General features: G+C 48.2%; 2 protein-coding genes and 1 long non-coding RNA gene across 3 annotated transcripts in view; 2 read left to right on the top strand and 1 right to left on the bottom strand.

Moving 5' to 3' along the window:
- The window catches only part of LOC112424435 (uncharacterized), a 29,832-nt gene that overhangs the window by 4,308 nt on the left and 7,597 nt on the right, over window positions 1–17,927 (top strand). The gene's annotated exons all lie outside the window — the stretch shown is intronic.
- On the top strand, window positions 7–16,920 carry LOC139359573 (uncharacterized). The gene is made up of 2 exons (XR_011615652.1): window positions 7–440; window positions 16,607–16,920. It is a non-coding gene; the product is annotated as an uncharacterized lncRNA (long non-coding RNA).
- Window positions 14,929–17,244, bottom strand: LOC105468574 (C-C motif chemokine 3-like). The gene is made up of 3 exons (XM_011718781.3): window positions 17,044–17,244; window positions 16,245–16,359; window positions 14,929–15,829 (listed from the first exon to the last, which is right to left on the bottom strand). Exons 1-3 carry the CDS (start codon window positions 17,114–17,116, stop codon window positions 15,739–15,741), a joined length of 279 nt encoding a protein of 92 aa, XP_011717083.2. The 5' UTR covers window positions 17,117–17,244; the 3' UTR covers window positions 14,929–15,738.

The following is a 17,927-nucleotide window of genomic DNA, read 5'->3' as shown; positions in this document are numbered from 1 at the left end:
GTAAGTTTCCAACTCGCCGACTTCGCACCCCTCCACTGGCTCCGGCTTGGCAGTCCCCGCTTTCGGGGTGCCCTCTGTCCCTCCCCCTCGCGTGGTCGCGTTCCCCCTTGGTATTTCCGTAACCCCCCGCCTCGAGACCACAGACCCCTAAGCGCTCCGTGCGGTCTCCGCGCTCTGCCCACCGGCCCCGACCCCTACCCCTACCGGACCGGAGAGGTGGGAAGTTTGGGGGCACCAGCTTGAGGTGTCCCATTTCCGGGGCTGGGCTCCGGGGAGCCGGTGTGGCGCCCGCTCCCTGCCCGCCAGCCCTTTGGGAGCTCAGGCGCGGACAGCCGCTTTTGTTCCCGGGAATGGCGGAGCTGCGTCCCGGGGAGACTCGCGTTGCAGCGGGCAGCGTGGTCGCCCCCCGCTGGCCGGCCGCTCCGGGAGGGCACCGCAGGGTAGGATCGGGGCTGGGACGGGCTGGGGAGGGGGCCCAGGGCTGGGGAGGGGGCCCAGGGCTGGGGCCGGTTCGGCCTCCCAGGTGGCGAGCTGGCCGAGGAACTAGTAGGACCGCTGGGCCGCTTGTCATTTGGAAAAACCATGGCGGTTCCTCCTCTGGTGCCGGTGGACCCCGCCGCGGCGTTCTCCAGGGCCGCGGACCTTCGCCCACCGGGTGCGCCCGCTGCCCCAGAGCAGCAAGGACCCCCCCTCCTCCCGGACCGAGCCCCGAGCCCCATGGAGCAGGCAGGCGCTCTGGCACCTTTTCCCGCCCCGGAGGGTGCCTGTCAGGCCCGGCCGGCCGGGACTGGCTGGGAAATCGAGGCCGGAAGAGGTCGCAGTCCAGCGAGGAATCGGTTTGTGGGGTGGGGCTGGGATGGGAGACCTCTCCCCAATCCCACCAGCCCCAGCCCAGCTGTGGCCTCAGCCATGTCACCCAGAAAACCAGTGTCAAACCCTAACCCTGCCAGGGATGTGGACCTTGCCTGGTGAGAGTCCTGCTCAGGATTCTCCAGGGCCCCTCCTCCGCGCAGCAGGGGTGTCTGCCCCTGGCCTGGGCACTCACCAGGGCCTGCAGGCTGCGGGCCTGGAGTTTCCCTAGCATCAAATGTGCCACCAGAAGCTGAAGGTAGGGATTATCAGTTCCCTCCGGAGTGCTTTCCAGAAAGGGGGTCTGCTTAGGGTTCCACTTAGGGGTATATCCCTCAGGCATTGGAAGTGGGTTTGGAAGGCCCCGAGCCAAGGTGGCGCCCCCAGTCATCGGTTCTTTCTCTGTGTAAATCCAGCTTTGCAAGGAGGAGGATGTGGTGCATTTCCCGGAAGGGCTGGGGTCCTGGGGTGTGGGGAGCTGGGGTTGGGGTGTGGGGAAGGGCCCAGGGTTGGCGAGCTGAGCAGGACTGTCACAGGCCTCTGGACGTCCTAGGGTGCCCCCTTGCTTGTCCGCTCTTCTAAGGGCCAGTCTCAGTTTGCCCATCTGTAAATAGGGTTGATTGTCCCTGCCCCATGTGGCTGTTGTGAGCATTCAGTGAGCGCTGCCAGTCCTGGGAGACTCTTGGGGTTTTTTATTGTGCTAAAATACACAAATATAAATTTCTCATTTCAGCCATTTCTTTTTACTCCTTCACTCCTTCACTCCCCACCCACCCACCCACCCATTTTTAGCGTACAGTTCAGTCGTGCTCAGTACCTTCTACCTTCAAGGCAAGCCATCTCCAGAATCCTCTTCACCCTGCAAAATTGAAACTGAACCCATTAAACAACAGCTCCCCATTCCTCTTCCCCGGTCCCTGGCAACCGCCATTCTGCTTCCTTCTCTGTAGATGTGACTATTCTAGGAACCTCATATAAGTGCAATCATCGGTATCTGTCAAACTTTTGTGTCTACCTTCTTTCACTCAGCAGAACGTCTTCAGGCTTCATCCATACTGTAGCGCGTGTCAAAACCTCCTTTTTCAGGCTGAATGATACTTGAGAATCAAAATCTCTTCTCCCAAACACCGCCCCAGCAACAGTGTCTGAGAGGCCCAGGGAGGGGCAGGGCTAGGGTTTTGAGGAGAGGCTCTCCTCTCAAAGCCAGATCCCACATCTCTCCCCTCAGTGCCAGCACCAGCCAGGGCCTCCTCTCATGGCTTACTCCACCTGTCCCTCCCGTCGGAACCGCCCCTAAACCATGGGGTCAGTTTCTGTCTTTTGCCAACTCACCAGCTGGGGAGGGTCTACCCAGGAGCCCCCCAACAGCTCCCTGACCTGGAATCAGCCTCCTGCCCTCCCCCTTCTGTGGACAGAGGTCACACTCGGTGGGAGGGCAGCCCCACAGAGGGCTGGCTGGAGGCACTGGTGGGAGCCCCAGCTCAGGGCCAGGGAAGCCACCTGTTTGGGCACAGAAGCTGGTGGCAGCACAGTGACACGGCCTCAGGAAGTGCCCACTGATCATTTTGCTTCTGGCCAAATGTGTCACTGTTCAGGGTGCTCAGGGACCTGCTGGGTGAAGGAGTGGAGAGGCGGCAGCAGAGGGCCCATCACAGTCCAGGAGTCTGAAGGACAGAGCAGGCATCACTCCTGTCCCAGTGTGGCAGCGCCCCCAGCCTAGCCCCCATGGGTATCTTGGGGTGCAGAGGTGGGACAACCAGAGCCACTGGACAGACATACCAAAACTTCTGGTGGCCCAGAGATATGCAAGTGAAATGTGTCAAGAAACAGGACCCAGTGAAAACATTTTGAGCTACAATAATATATGCATTGTAAGAATAAGACACAGTGGTCAGGCACCGCCTGCACAGGGTGGGCCACCAGATTCCCAGAACTCTGCACTCCAGGCACGTGGTGGGAAAGGCAAGAGGTCAGAGTGAGGGAGTTGGTTTTGGAAGAGCAGCCATGTCACCGTGGGCACACGTGGGGCCACTGAGCCAGGCCCTGTCCCAGAGGCAGCCCCACAGTGCAGGGCACAGCTCAAGATATGTCCACCTGACCTCCTGACCCCAGCCACTTCTCTGGCATCTTGCAGGGGCCTGGCATGCAGGGAAGGGGAGGAAACGCTCTGCCTGCCAGGCTCTGTGTCCACATCGTCTCCCTCCCTCTCGCTCCAGCCCTGGGAAGATGGGACTATTACATCCTTGAGGTTGCTACTATCATGATTCCGGATAATACCCCCACATTTGCCCTAGCTGGTTTGCTGTGATGTTGGGCTAGAGGAGGAATATCTCAAAATTGGAAGGGATTATAAAATGTTGCATGAGAATAGCTATTTATGCAGGTGGGTGTGTGGGTGGAGGGGAAGAGAGAGAGTCAAAATATACTCTTCGGAGCTAGACAGGGCATGTTTGTTGCCTTGATCTCTTGATACAATTGGTAAAACAACAGCAGATGGGAACATTCCTGAAGCTCTCTGAACTAGACTGAAATCTGCAAAACTGGTCCCCTCAATGAGAGACCCAGAGCAAGTGGTTCAAGAGAACTAAGAGAGAACCAGTTTTTAGTGCAAGGCCCCAGCTTCTCAAATCTTGGTTTTTGAATTAAAAATCACATACTCATGAAAATCAAAGCACAAAGAATGGAAAATGAAAAGCGGAGATCCTCATTTCTTAAAAATCATGGTTGCCAGGGAAATCACATTTAATAGACTGGGATATATCACATCAAATGTCCTTATGCTTATGTAAATATATATAACTTACTAAAGCAATATTATATATACAGTTATATAATAAATATGTGGTAATATAGAGATTGGTATAGAGATACACATATGGAATGTATTTTCTATATACATAGTTTTTGTTTTGTTTTGTTTTTTTTGAGACGGAGTCTTGCTCTGTCTCCCAGACTGGAGTGCAGTGGCGCGATCTCAGCTCACTGCAAGCTCTGCCTCCCAGATTCACGCCATTCTCCTGCCTCAGCCTCCCGAGTAGCTGGGACTACAGGCGCCCACCACCACGCCCGGCTAATTTTTTTTTGGTATTTTTGGTAGAGACAGGGTTTCACCGTGTTAGCCAGGATGGTCTCAATCTCCTGACCTTGTGATCTGCCTGCCTCAGCCTCCCAAAGTGCTGGGATTATAGGCATGAGCCACTGTGCCTGGCCAATACATAGTTTTACATTAATATCATAGCTACCTTTCCTTTCAGTATGTATATGTACTTTATTCTTTTCAGTAATTTCATGTTTATGATGTGGCTATACCATCATGGTTCAAACTATTCATATTTTAAAGAATTTATCTATATTGATTGTTTTACAAACAGAGCTGCAAACAACAGCTATGTGCCAACACTTTGTGTCTTTCTTTTTTTTGAGACAGAGTCTCACTCTGTCACCCAGGCTGGAGTGCAGTGGCGCGATCTCGGTTCACTGCAACCTCTGCCTCCTAGGCTCAAGCAATTCTCTTGCCTCAGCCTCCCAGGTAGCTGGGATTACAGGAGCCTGCCACCATGCCCGGCTAATTTTTGTATTTTAGTAGAGATGAGTTTTCACCGTGTTGGCCAGATTGGTCTCGAACTCCTGATCTCAAGCTATCCACCTGCCTTGGTCTCCCAATGTGCAAGGATTACAGGAGTGAGCCACCGTGCTTGGCCCTCCTTTGTTTCTTTAGATAGTGTATCTTAAAATAGATTCCTAGAAATAAGACAGATTGAAGAGTATGTAAATTTTAAATTTTTCTACAGACCGTGTCATTGCTCTTCAAAAATGCTGATTACCAAAATGTCACTTTTTGATACTAAAAAATAGATTGTTTTAAACACACAAAGTAAGTAGGGCTTACCAAAAGTTAATATATTTTGCATTTCTCACAAGTATGTTGAATTTCTCACCCTTGCATTTTACAGCAGGAATCCTGACTCAGTCTAACTTTCTTTTTTTGTTGTTGTTGTTGGTTTTTTTTTTTGAGACGGAGTCTCGCTCTGTCGTCCAGGCTGGAGCGCAGTGGCCGGATCTCAGCTCACTGCAAGCTCCGCCTCCCGGGTTTACGCCATTCTCCTGCCTCAGCCTCCCGAGTAACTGGGACTACAGGCGCCCGCCACCTCGCCCAGCTAGTTTTTTGTATTTTTTAGTAGAGACGGGGTTTCACCGTGTTAGCCAGGATGGTCTCGATCTCCTGACCTCGCTATCCGCCCGTCTCGGCCTCCCAAAGTGCTGGGATTACAGGCTTGAGCCACCGCGCCCGGCCTAACTTTCTTATACTTAAAAAAGTATATACTAAAACATAGGCCAGGAGTTAGCAACGTTTTCTGTAAAAGACCAGATAGTAAATATTGTCTTTGTGGGCTATATAATCTGTGTTGCAACAATGTGACTCCACCTTTGTCTTTGAAAGCTGGGATAGATAATGTGTAAAAGGGCAGGAGTGGCTGTGTTTCAACAAAACTTTATTTACAAAACAGGTCATGCTAGATTTGTTCTGAAGACCATAGTTTCTTAACCTCGGTCTAGGCAACCCATCAAATAATTCTGCATTCACGATAGAAGTCTTGTTGTATATATTGGCTGACTGTCTTTCCTTTCTATAATGTTAACCACTGATTTTGTGGAGCATGAATTCTAGGAAATAATACCCAGGCAAGATGTCTATTACCACGCGCATCTTATTTTTAAAAGAGTGGTTAAATTCATACTGAGGCCGGGTGCAGTGGCTTATGCCTGTAATCCTAGTACTTTGGGAGGTCGAGGCAGGCAGATCTCTCAAGTTCAGGAGTTCAAGACCAGCCTGGCCAACATGGTGAAGCCCTGTCTCTACTAAAAATACAAAAATTAGCTGGGTATGGTGGCATGCACCTGTAATCACAGCTACTTGGGAGGCTGAGACAGGAAGATCACTTGAACCCAGGAAGCGGAGGCTGCAGTGAGCCGAGATGGCACCACAACACTCCAGCCAGGGCGATAGAGCAAAACTCCATCTTGAAACAAGCCAAAACAAAACAAACAAAAAACTGGGAGACTGAGGTGGGCAGATCACAAAGTCAGAAGTTTGAGACCAGTCTGGCCAATATGGTGAAAACCCGTCTCTACTAAAAATACAAAAATTAGCCGGGTGTGGTGGTAGGAGACTGTTGTCCCAGCTACTTGGGAGACTGAGGCGGGAGAATCGCTTGAACCCGGGAGGCGGAGGTTGCAGTGAGCTGAGATTGTGCCACTGCACTCCAGCCGGGGCGGCAGTCTCAAAAAAAAAAAAAAAAAAATTCTTATTGACAAATTCAGTAGTTTCTTGTCTTTAGTTTGCATGTGTATCACTTGGCGGTTTGGTAAAAATCTAGATTCCCACATCCAAACCCAATTCTCTTGTGAGCATTTTAAACAGCCATCCCAGGAGGTTCTGGGCTGCTCATAGGTTTGCATATTAGTTACACTATTTATCCGCTGCGTGACCACGGACAAGTTGTTTGAACTCTCTGAGCCAACATTTCCTCTCCTATCAAATGGGAATATTAATAGAACTTAGCTCTTGGAGACATTGTTAGAATTTGAAGGACAGTGAATAATTTTTAAGAGAGCTTGACTTGTGAGAAAAATAAACAATGCATGAATATATATTTCAAGCATGAGTTTACCTAGTGCATATGCATTATATACTGGGTGCATAATATTTCATAAAATAATCATTGTTTTATAAAATAGTGTTTCATTATTTGGGGAGAGGCATTATTGTCATTTCCTTTCTGCTGACTTCCCCTCTTCAGAGTTTTCCACTCTTCCCCTCCCATCCCACCGCCTTGTTTTGTCACAAAACAAAGCCAATAGAATCACCAACAGTTTAAGACTGGTTTACTCAAAATGAATTCATTATTTTACATAGATGAACACTGAAATGATAAATAATGTTCTATAAATATTTGTTGGTTGACAGCTTTGAAACAATGTCCTCTAGAAAAAGCTAAACATAGCCACTCACCTTGTATGAGAGCCGCAAAGAATAGCCATGTGCCTGAATATGTGTCAGTGTGTGATTGGAGCGGCTGAGGAAGGGGTGTAGAGGGTGTTGTGGGATCCCTTCCGACAAGCAGTCAAGAATACATAGAAATACATTACAAAACTTTCATAATCTAGATAAGTTAAAATGCATGTTAAGAAGAGTCCCAGAGTGTGGTTGCTTGGGTAGGGGTAGGTTCAGGAATTGAAGGGACGTCCCTGGGTCCCTGCTTCCTAATCTGGCACAGATGGAACAGTGTCTTGTTGCTTCCAGGTCACTCAGGGATTCGACTCTGAGGGCAGTGATGCACTTGGCACCAGAACTCAGTGGACATGGCACAGACTTGCCAGCCTCAGCCACTTTCATTCTAGAAGCTGTTAAAAGAGACAGAGTTATAAAAATTGAGGGATCAGCAAGGGAATTCCTGGTCCCATGCTGCCTTCTCCTGTTTGCCTTGGCAAGTGTAGGGCCTGTCCACTTGCTCAGGACTCTTTGTCCAACCTCAGCTCCCTAGACCTTTCCTCAGTGGCTCAGGGGGTCTCCTCAGGCAGCCTCCTCCCGCTGACACTTCCTGTCTTCCCTCTGCCGGGGGCAGCTCTTCCCTGGTTCCTTGCAGACCCCAGGTCAGGCCAGAAAACACCTCTGTGGCCCTTCCCTGTGTCCCGCCACCAGATAGGACCTCCAAGGCCTGGGGTCCCCAGAAGGGCCTCATACCAGCTGGTGCCCTTGCAGGCTGCCCCTCTCTGAGTCCTGCTTCTCTCCAGAGATGGGCAGGAGCACCAGCCCTTACCTGGCACCAGCTGTGAGTCTCATAATTGCCATCTACCATTTTACTAGGGGTCTTCTGGGGGTCCTAGGAAAAGCAGCAGATGCGTGGGTGCCTGGGCACTTGGGCATTCTGAGGGAAGCAGCAACATGACCCTGGGTCATTTTTCACTGGGGACAAGTGAGCCATCTCCTTCTATTTTTTTTTTTTTTTTTTTTTTTTGAGATGGAGTCTTGCTCTGTCGCCCAGGCTGGAGTGCAGTGGCGTGATCTCCACTTACTGCAAGCTCCACTTCCCGGGTTCCCGCCATTCTCCTGCCTCAGCCTCGCAAGTAGCTAGGACTACAGGCGCCCGCCACCGCACCCGGCTAATTTTTTTTGTATTTTTAGTAGAGACGGGGTTTCACCGTGTTAGCCAGGATGGTCTCAATCTCCTGACCTCGTGATCCGCCCGTCTCGGCCTCCCAAAGTGCTGGGATTACAGGCTTGAGCAACCGCGCCCGGCCGAGCCATCTCCTACCCAGTGATAAAATCAGAAGTAGATGGAGACAGTACTATTCAGGGGATGATTTGGGGATGAGAAGAAGCACTAGCAGGAAGTTGGGGACTTGGGGGTGAGAAGAACCAGCAGGAAGTTGGGGAGTTCTTGTTTCCCCACTTTTCCGTTCCATTTCTGTTTGAGCCTTAGGTTTGGCCTCCATCTCCCTCTGTAGGAATTGCAATTAATTAAATAGTCTGCCTCTTATTCCAGCTCTACTGGGGGAACATAATACGGTCTAAGAGAGATTTTTTCCAGCAAGAGGCCATCTCTGCAGATCACCTGTGAGGCAGACCTGTGGCGATTTCATGACTCAGCTGGTCACCAGGAAGCGATTGTAGCTGGGTTCTGTCCCTGATTGAAACCTACTCAATGTTCTCCTTCCCTAAGTAGGACAAGACCGTACCCTGCCTTTAAGGTTTATAGAATAGAAAGTGAAAACTTTTTGGGGAAGAAAATCTTCCTGAACAGATAGCCCAGGGCATTTTGAAAATCCCTTAGGAAGTTTCCTGTTTCACTTGGGTACCTCTGTCCTTGGGCTTTGGTGATGTGGTTTGACCCCAGTCAGAGGTCAACAATAGCAAAAGGCAGGAAAAGACAGACTCGTGAGAGGAGACCTAGGAGCAGGGGGGGCATTGTGAATGAGGAGGACGCGGGGGCCCAAGAGTGTGAGCAGAGGAGGACAGGGCTTGGGCGCTCAGTCGCCAGCTGCGGGGTCCGAGTTGTGTCCCCTTATCTTAAGAGGTGAGCCCTGAGTCATGGGAAGATGGAAACCGGGGCTGATGAGAGAGGATGTTTTTAAGCACCGTGGTGTCTTGTTGACTCGCACACGCGAGGGGTTCTTGGTAGCCACAGGGCTCAGGGTATTTGCAAGAATAGTTCAAGTGCTCAGTTGTCTCAGGGCTGTTGATGGGGAAGTGGTTTCCACAGCGAGAGGAGGTGAGATATTGGTGTCACCCAGCACCACTTAGCTAGTTCCTCCTCACTAAAGCTCTGTAGTCATAGTTTCCCCTGGCAGAGCAGAAACTTCTATGTTATCCCACAACTGTTCTAACGGTGTAGACTTGACTTATGCAGTGATGCCAGGAGTCCTGAGCAGCAGAGCCCAACTTAAACCACACGCAGATGGACAGAGCTGTATTAGCGAAGCCTGAGCTACTGAGCAATGAGAGTATAGCCAGGCTTCCAGACATCTGTTCATTCCAGGCTTCCAGACCTCTGTTCATTCCAGGCTTCCAGACATCTGTTCATTCCAGGCTTCCAGACCTCTGTTCATTCCAGGCTTTCAGACATCTGTTCATTTCAGGCTTTCAGACATCTGTTCATTCCAGGCTTCCAGACCTCTGTTCATTCAAGAGAGATACGCACTAAGCAAAGGACCTAAAGATATGTTTAATATGGGTGCTAATATACATACGGAACCTTGAAATAAGTGTTCTTAGCCTTTGGCCAAGAGGGTCCATGTCTAGGAATCTATTCTCTATAGAAATAAATTCAAATATGGGAAAAAAGAACAATGCATAAGTGTATTTGGTCCCCAGCATATTTATAGCAACTTAAAATTGGACCCAATTTAAATTGCCTATGATATGGAAATGGCTAAGAAAATTATGGGATCTTCCCTTGATTGGCTATTAGGCAGCCTTTACAAACAATGCAATGACATGAGAAATGCTTATGTTGTGGTAAGTTTAAAAAACTCAAGATGCAAATCAGCTTATTTTAATTAGGACCCATCTAACATTTGGGATGTGGTCAATCCCACATAATGTATTTTTGTGGGTGCAGTTCCCAGGAAAGAGGAGGAATAAAAACTGCGAGTATGAAGTGTCTCCTTCGCTTGCAGTCTCCTTGTCTACCCCTTTGTCTATCTCCTGTGAAAAGACTCCCTTCTCTTCCTTAATATGGGCAATTTCTACTGAGGACTCATTGTTATAAGACTCCTCTCATCTCCACCTGCATCCTCAGTGCCTGATGTTTGGCTTGTATGAAGGAAGGTGGGTAGTACTTGTGGCAGGGCCAGTTCTATCTTTCTCAGTATGTTCTGGAGTGGGTATGTAGCCCCATTTTCTAGTGGTTACCTTGATATCATGAAGAGTTTATGTCTCTTTTGTCCTAGATTTGGGCAATAGTGATTTATTGGGCAACACGAAATACACAAGTCAGCATCTTGTTAAGAATAAAGTCATTCAGGAAAGTGGACGACTAATAGTTTCTAATCTAGACAGCACAGGAGAAGAAATGTTTATCACACACAAAGTATTAGTGCCTGTTATATCACCAAGACAAAACTAACAGGAAAAAGACAAACACATTATAGTGAAAACTTGTGTTTCCTGACCAGCATCTATTCTGCATGTTTCCTGATGCCAGAAACTCACATTTCCTCAGGGGAAATCCCCCTTCCCCACAATTCTCAGGTTTTAAGTTTATGTAAAATTCTTTAAACCCAAAGATTCAAGTTATGTGCCTTGATTAACTTAAGCAAATCAATGAAACCCATTCCCATAGCCACAGCGATTGGTTAGGAATTGGGTTCCGAAGTCAGTCAAATCTGAAAGGGCCTAGTGATGCTTTTTCCAGTGGGAACACAGACTCACTCTTCACGGCAGAAAATGAACAAGGATTCACGTAACACTGGCAGGTACTGGCAGCCACCCAGGGCCGCTCACGGGAAAGGGAGATCAGAAAGAGAAGCAAAGAGGACTCATGAGACACCACACGGCTGCTGCGTCCAGCCTTGCCTGGAGTTAGGGCCACCTCGATGCCCTGGAGTCTTGGAGCCACAAGGTGCGTTTACTCAAAGCCTCTTAGAGTTGGGTTTGCTTGTTTGCTTTCTGCCTGGAAACTGCCAGCATCCTGAGAGATACAGAGATCTGTATCTGTGCAGAGACACAGGGTCTGTTAAAAGTCACAGGCCCTGACTGAAGTGTGGAACTGGCTGAAACGAGAAAGTAGGAGGTGACTTGGTGAGGACCTTGTGAAATGAAAGTGAGTTTTAAACCTTACATGCATCAGAATTACCTGGAGCCTTGTTAAAACACAGGTTGCTGGGCCCTGGTCCATTAAGAAAGGAAGTGGGGCTGAGAATGTGCATTGCTACCATGTTCCCAGGTGATACTTACCATGCTGTCCTGTCTGGACACTACCTTTTGCAATCCCCATTACAAAGTATTGCACGTGCTGGTTGAACTATGGTCTGGCTTATTTTGGTGCTGAAAGCCTGTGCCAAATACCAAGGTTGCAGCATTAAGGAATTTGATAGAAGAGATTCTGAATATAGGCCAGGTGTGGTGGCTCATGCCTGTAATCCCAGCAGTTTGGGAGGCCAAGGCAGGCAGATCACGAGATCGGGAGATCGAGACCAGCCTGGCTAACACGGTGAAACCCCGTCTCTACTAAAAATACAAAAAGTTAGTTGGGCACGGTGGCAGGCACCTGTAGTCCCAGCTACTTGGGAGGTTAAGGAAGGAGAATGGCGTGAACCCGGGAGGCGGAACTTTCAGTGAGCCAAGGTCATGCCACTACACTCCAGCCTGGGTGACAGAGCAAGACTCTGTCTCAAAAAAAAAAAAAAAAAAAGATTCTGAATATTGGAATTTAGTAGCTATGTGTTACATCAGTAAGGTCCTTTAAGAAAGAGTTTTGGCTACTTTGAAATGGGCTCATCTAAAATTGAAAAAGGAAGAAATTTAACTTGCTTAAAAAGGCCCTTTCAACTTGTTGACTGAGAATCCAGTCATCTGGAGACTTGAAGGACTGTAAATGTGGAATTTTCTACTCTAAGATAAAGTTAACGAGCAGAGACAGGAAGATGAGAGACCTATCGAAGCCAAGGGTCAAATATTCATCACCTCCACATGGGCCAAGATGCAGGCAGAGGTCTCTCGCCAGGGGCTGGGAGGTCGGGGTGACAATGGTAGTGAGGTCTGAACTAGAAAGTCCACATCCCCGGCTGGGCGCAGTGGCTCACGCCTGTATTCCCAGCACTTTGGGAAGCCAAGGCAGGCGGATTGCGAGGTCAGGAGCTCAACACCAGACTGGCCAACACAGTGAAACCCCGTCTCTACTGAAAATCCAAAAAAATTAGCCAGGTGTGGTGGTGGGCACCTGTAATCCCAGCTACTTGGGATGCTGAGGCAGGAGAATTGCTTGAACCTGGGAGGCTGAGGTTGCAGTCAACCAAGATCACACCATTGCACTCCAGCCCAGGTGACAGTGTGAGACTCCATCTCAAAAAAAAAAAGAAAGAGAAAAGAAAGTGCACATTCCCAACCCCTGTTAAAATGCAAATGTGAACTATGTAACTGACAACTTCTCTGCTTCTGGCTACCTGGCCCATGGAATTGATCAGAAACAAATAGTAGCCTACGGACATTAGAATGGAGTCACATTGCCAAAGAAACCACGAGACTGGTTCCAAACAGCCCTTGATTACACAATACCGAAGGCAACCTCAGGCTAACTCACACAGATAGGAAGTCAGCAACCTCCAGAAAGCAAATCCTCCACATTGCACATCTCAGATTGTCCATGGAGGACATTCCCCCAAGGAGGAGAGCTAGGGACTGTCAGACTGGCTGAACTGCTTAAAAATGCAATTCCCATTCTCCCATTCCCTAACAGGGATCTTTGTTCAATTTACTCTGTTTGTTCATAACATTCGTATTTAGGGAATGTCAGGCATGATTAAACTTTGTTGGGTTTCTGGGCCTCGAGAAACAATTCAGTGCAGGCAAGTGTTGTACGCACCTATATTCTCCTGAAAGCCCATAAAGAAGGAATGATGACACCTTCACTGCATCTATGGGGACAAAAGCTGCTCGTGTGTGTGTGTGTGTGTGTGTGTGTGTGTGTGTGTGTGTGTGTGTGAGAGAGAGAGAGAGAGAGAGAGAGAGAGAGAAACAGCCTTGTCAAAAGGACATGTTTGTTGCTGTACCCTCGTTACATGAAAGCCGTCATGGCATCAAAATGCTGTAAGCCAGGCTGAGCTCTATCCTCTCTGCATCAACTCAGAATCCCGACCAGAAAGTGGTTATGATGGATGGAATCTCACCCATCAAAGAATAGGGTCAGATGAGACAGAGAGGTAAGCTAGGCAAGCTAATCAGAAAATAACTCAAAAGTTTTAAAAGTGCAGAATATAAAAAGGAAAAACCCTCATTCCTTAAAAAAAAAAAAAGCCTCATTTCCTCAAAGGAACCACAGTAGTTAGCTATTTGGTGTGTATCTTTCCAAATATTTGCCAATGTAAATACATGTGTATATAGCTTTCAAAGTAAAAACAAAGTAATATCCTTTACAGATAGTTCTGTAGCATATGTAGAGAATATATATGCATATGCATATACTGAATGTAAATAGATATGCCTTTTACATATATTATGGACAGTTTCCACAGATACAGATGTGTGCTTTTTTTTTTTCACTGACTGCAGAATGTGCCATTGGACGTCTTAATGCTCTACTGATTAATCCCCTACTGATGACCGTTTGCATTTCTTTGCTCTTTACCAACCACACTGCAAAGAATATCCTCATGTCTACATATTCTTAGCTTTTGGCAGTGTTTCTATAAAGCAGATTCCTAGAAATGGGATCAGGTCAAATGGAATGTAGGTCACATAGTATGTGCATTTTAATATTTGCTAAGTAGTAGTGTTTAATTACACTTTAAAGAGTTTCAACCATACAATTCTAAACATGTTTGGACACAAAAATTAGATTATTTTAAACAAAATGAAATAAGCATAGCTCACAAAAATTAACACGTTTGGTTTTCACACAAATATTTTGAATTTCTCTTTCTTCTGCAAAAAGGACCCTAACTTAGTATGCACTTCTTGTACATATAATGCAAGCAATTCATCTAATAAATAACTTACCTTTCACAGTAAACCTACAGACAGCATCCTGCTCCACACAGAAACTGGACGTCTTTTCCTTCTCTAACATTAGCTATTTATTTTGTAGAGTGTAGATTCTAGAGAAATAATGTATAATACACCTGTTGCCATATGTGGATACTTACCACATTTAGAAAACAGTGGTGAATTCTATTGATAGTGGCTCTCAGTCTTTAATAGGCTATGGAATACCTCATGAGCTTGATTAAAATATCAGTTCCCAGGTCTACACTTAAAGCTCTTGATGCAAGTGGCTTAAACAATCACTCTCAAACACTCTATGTCAACTCAGAATCCTGACAGGAAGTGATTGCAATGGATGAAATATCATCTGTTAAAGAATAGGGTAAGATTTGAGTATAGGGGGATCATGTTTGGGGACATACATTTGTCAGTGGTTAACAGCATAGTCTGTAGTTCAGTAAAAGTCCAGGTTTGGAACGCAATTGACCTTTTACGTGCTGTGTAACCTCAGCCAAGTTGCCTAACCTTTCTGAGCCCTGGGTTACTTTTCTGTCAAATGAAGTATTCAGAGTACCTAAGCTGGCCGGGCACGGTGGCTCAAGCCTGTAATCCCAGCACTTTGGGAGGCCGAGATGGGCGGATCACAAGGTCAGGAGATCGAGACCATCCTGGCCAACACGGTGAAACCCTGTCTCTACTAAAAAATACAAAAAACTAGCCGAGTGAGGTGGCGGGCGCCTGTAGTCCCAGCTACTCTGGAGGCTGAGGCAGGAGAATGGCGTAAACTTGGGAGGCGGAGCTTGCAGTGAGCTGAGATCCGGCCACTGCACTCCAGCCTGGGCGACAGAGCGAGACTCCGTCTCAAAAAAAAAACAACAACAACAACAAAAAAAGAGTACTTAAGCTATACTATTGCATTGGTAAGATTAAATGAACAATGCATAATAAGCACTCAGTAGGAGTAAGCCTCAACAATGTAAGTAATTGCTATTAAAAGCTTGATTCATCATGAATATGCGCTACAGAATACTCTGATTAATGGTGTCCATTCAAGTAGCGAATTCTCCTAGAGCATGCATATTACGATTTGAGTTATAACATATTCGCAGTTTCAATGTTCCAGAACTGTGCCTCCGTTGTACAGTGGATAACTCTGTGGTAGCCCTCCCCATCTCTCCCAGTTTCCCTCCATTTCACCTCTTCCTAATCTTTGCCTATGATTCCTCTTAACCAGTGATTTTGATTTGCCAGAAAAACAAAACCAAACTCAATACTGGTTTACCTTTTAAAAGAGCATCTTTATTATTTCCCCAGGCTGATCACAGCCCTGAACAAAAGCATCCGATACACATTGGTCAGTCTGGTGGCTTTGGTACTATGACTGCCTACGGCAGGCAAATGACAGTCACTTGTCACCAAACACAGTGTGAGGGAAGGGGGAGGGGACAGGGGAACTCTCAGAGCAAACAATCACAAACACACTGTGAAATCGAAAATAAATTACACAAATTAAATAGTATAAATAAATAAAAATTTAAGTTAAAAAGAGTCCCACAGTGGCTGTTGGGCAACAACCAGTCCATAGAAGAGGTAGCTGTGGAGGTCACAGGGATGTTCCCAAGGCTCAGGCTCCCGCTCCCCACTGGGTCCACCGAGGTCACAGGGCCTCAAAGCTTCCGGACCTCTCAGGCACTCAGCTCCAGGTCGCTGACGTATTTCTGGACCCAGTCCTTACTGGGGTCAGCACAGACCTGCCGGCCTCTCTTGGTTAGGAAGCTGTGGAGAAGGGAGGAAGGTTAAGCACTGGGGAATCCAGCAGGGGAATCCAGGGCCCTCCATGGCCCCTCCATCCCGCTCTCTGTCCTGGGCAGCTCAGGGCCTGCTCCTCTCTCAGCGACCCCTGCCTGTCTCCATCTAGAGAGCTTCTCTCAGGGACTCCAGGTGGGGGCACTCTCAGAGGGTCCTGCTGACTCCTTCCTGTCCCTTTCCTCTGGGCTGGGGCAGCCCTTCCTGACTCTGTAACACCTGCCCCACTCCAGCCCCAAGTCAGGTCACACCTCAGAGCCCTGCGTCCTGTACCCCCGATAGGCTCCGGAAGGCTGGGCCTTTCCAGGATGGCCTTCTGGCCTGTCTCTGCCCCCACCCAACCCTCCCTACCTCCCTAGAGGCGAGCAGGAAGACTGGCACTTACATGACACCGGGCTTGGAGCACTGGCTGCTGGTCTCAAAGTAGTCAGCTATGAAATTCTGTGGAATGTGCCGGGAGATGTAGCTGAAGCAGCAGGAGGTCGGCGTGTCAGCACCAACTGCAGAGAAAGGAAGAGAATGAGCCTGAGGCACATCTCAGAAGAAAAGGCCAGGCAGCTTCTGATCCCCAGTGGTTGAGGAAGGCAGGCTTGCTCAGACCAAGTGACCAGAAGGCATTTGGGCGTTTTTGCCGAGAAATGTCTCTTTGTTTCTGTCTATTTCCTTCTTTCCCCTTGACTCTTCATACTGGGTTCTCTGTTTCTCTGTGTGATCCAGATACCTGAACAGACTGTTCTCTTATCTCAGCTTTCTTCAGGGAATTTTGTCTGGTTCAAGAAGTCATACCCCAGCCCAAGAGAAGCCTTGGACATCTCTCATAAGACATCCAAGGGACAGGGCTCCTGGGAGACCTAGGGTGAGCTGGAGAGTGAACAGACCCCACTGGGAAGTAACCAGCCCTGGATTCTGCCTCTTGTAAACTGATTTGTTTCGAACCCTGTCTTTCTATCTGTACAAGGGACTGTAACTCCCCTGCCCCTGCCTAGATTCTCATACCTGGAGACTAGGAGGGCTAAGACCCCTCTAGAGATAAAAATAAAAGTCGTGAAGAAAAAGACCAAGATGTTTGGCAGCCTTTAAGAAGTTCCTTCTTTTCTCTTGGGGCTCTAAGGCCACAAGAAAAGATTGATGTGGTCTAACCATGGCCAGAGAGTGGTGATACCCACAACGAAACTTGGACTCACATGTTGCCGAGATCTGGTTGCAGAGAACCACGGTGCAGAGGAGGACGGCAAGGGCAGCAGTGGAGACCTGCATGATTCTGAGCAGGTGATGGAATGTGGGCTCGAGTGTCAGCAGAACCAAGAAGGGACTGACCCCTCTCTGCTGCCTGTGTCCTCCTGAAGTCTGAAGCCATCTCTCCTTCTCTTTATAGGCAGCTCTGGCAGATGGGGAAATGGAATCTGGGGGTGAGGAGGGAAATTTTTAAGCACAGTGATGCTGTCATGCTGAGTGTTGCACAATTCAGGGTGCCCGGTGACCACAGGGGCTCAGGATATCCAAGAATAGCATCTCTGAGCAATTCTCTAACTCTCAACTCTCAACTCATGACTGGTTCTAGCTTCATGGGGAAATGGTTTCTCCTGTGAGTGTGAAGAGGAGTGTGTGTCAACCGAAGGCTATTCTTAGTCGATCCCTTCTCATAAGAACTGGTCTATGCAGCCAGACATGGTGGCTCATGCCTGTAATCCCAGCACTTTGGGAGGCCGAGGCGGTGGATCACCTGAGGTCAGGAGTTCGAGACCAACCTAACCACGTGGAGAAATCCTGTCTCTCCTAAAAATACAAAAGTAGTCGGGGATGGGGGCACATGCCTGTAATCCCAGCTACTCGGGAGGCTGAGGCAGGAGAATTGCTTGAACCCAGGAGGCAGAGGTTGTGGTGAGCTGAGATCATGCCATCGGACTCCAGCCTGGGCAACAAAAGCGAAACTCTGTCTCTCACACACACACACACAAAAAAAAGAACTGGTCTACGCATGAACTCTCCAGCCCCATTCCTTCCCACAGAGCTGCAATTCTGCTTCCTCAGCTATAACCACAGGGGTAGGGTTGATGGGGTGATGCTA

The sequence above is a fragment of the Macaca nemestrina genome, chromosome 17, assembly GCF_043159975.1.
Source record: "Macaca nemestrina isolate mMacNem1 chromosome 17, mMacNem.hap1, whole genome shotgun sequence".
NCBI lineage: Eukaryota > Metazoa > Chordata > Mammalia > Primates > Cercopithecidae > Macaca > Macaca nemestrina.
This window is presented reverse-complemented; position numbering and strand designations above follow the sequence as displayed.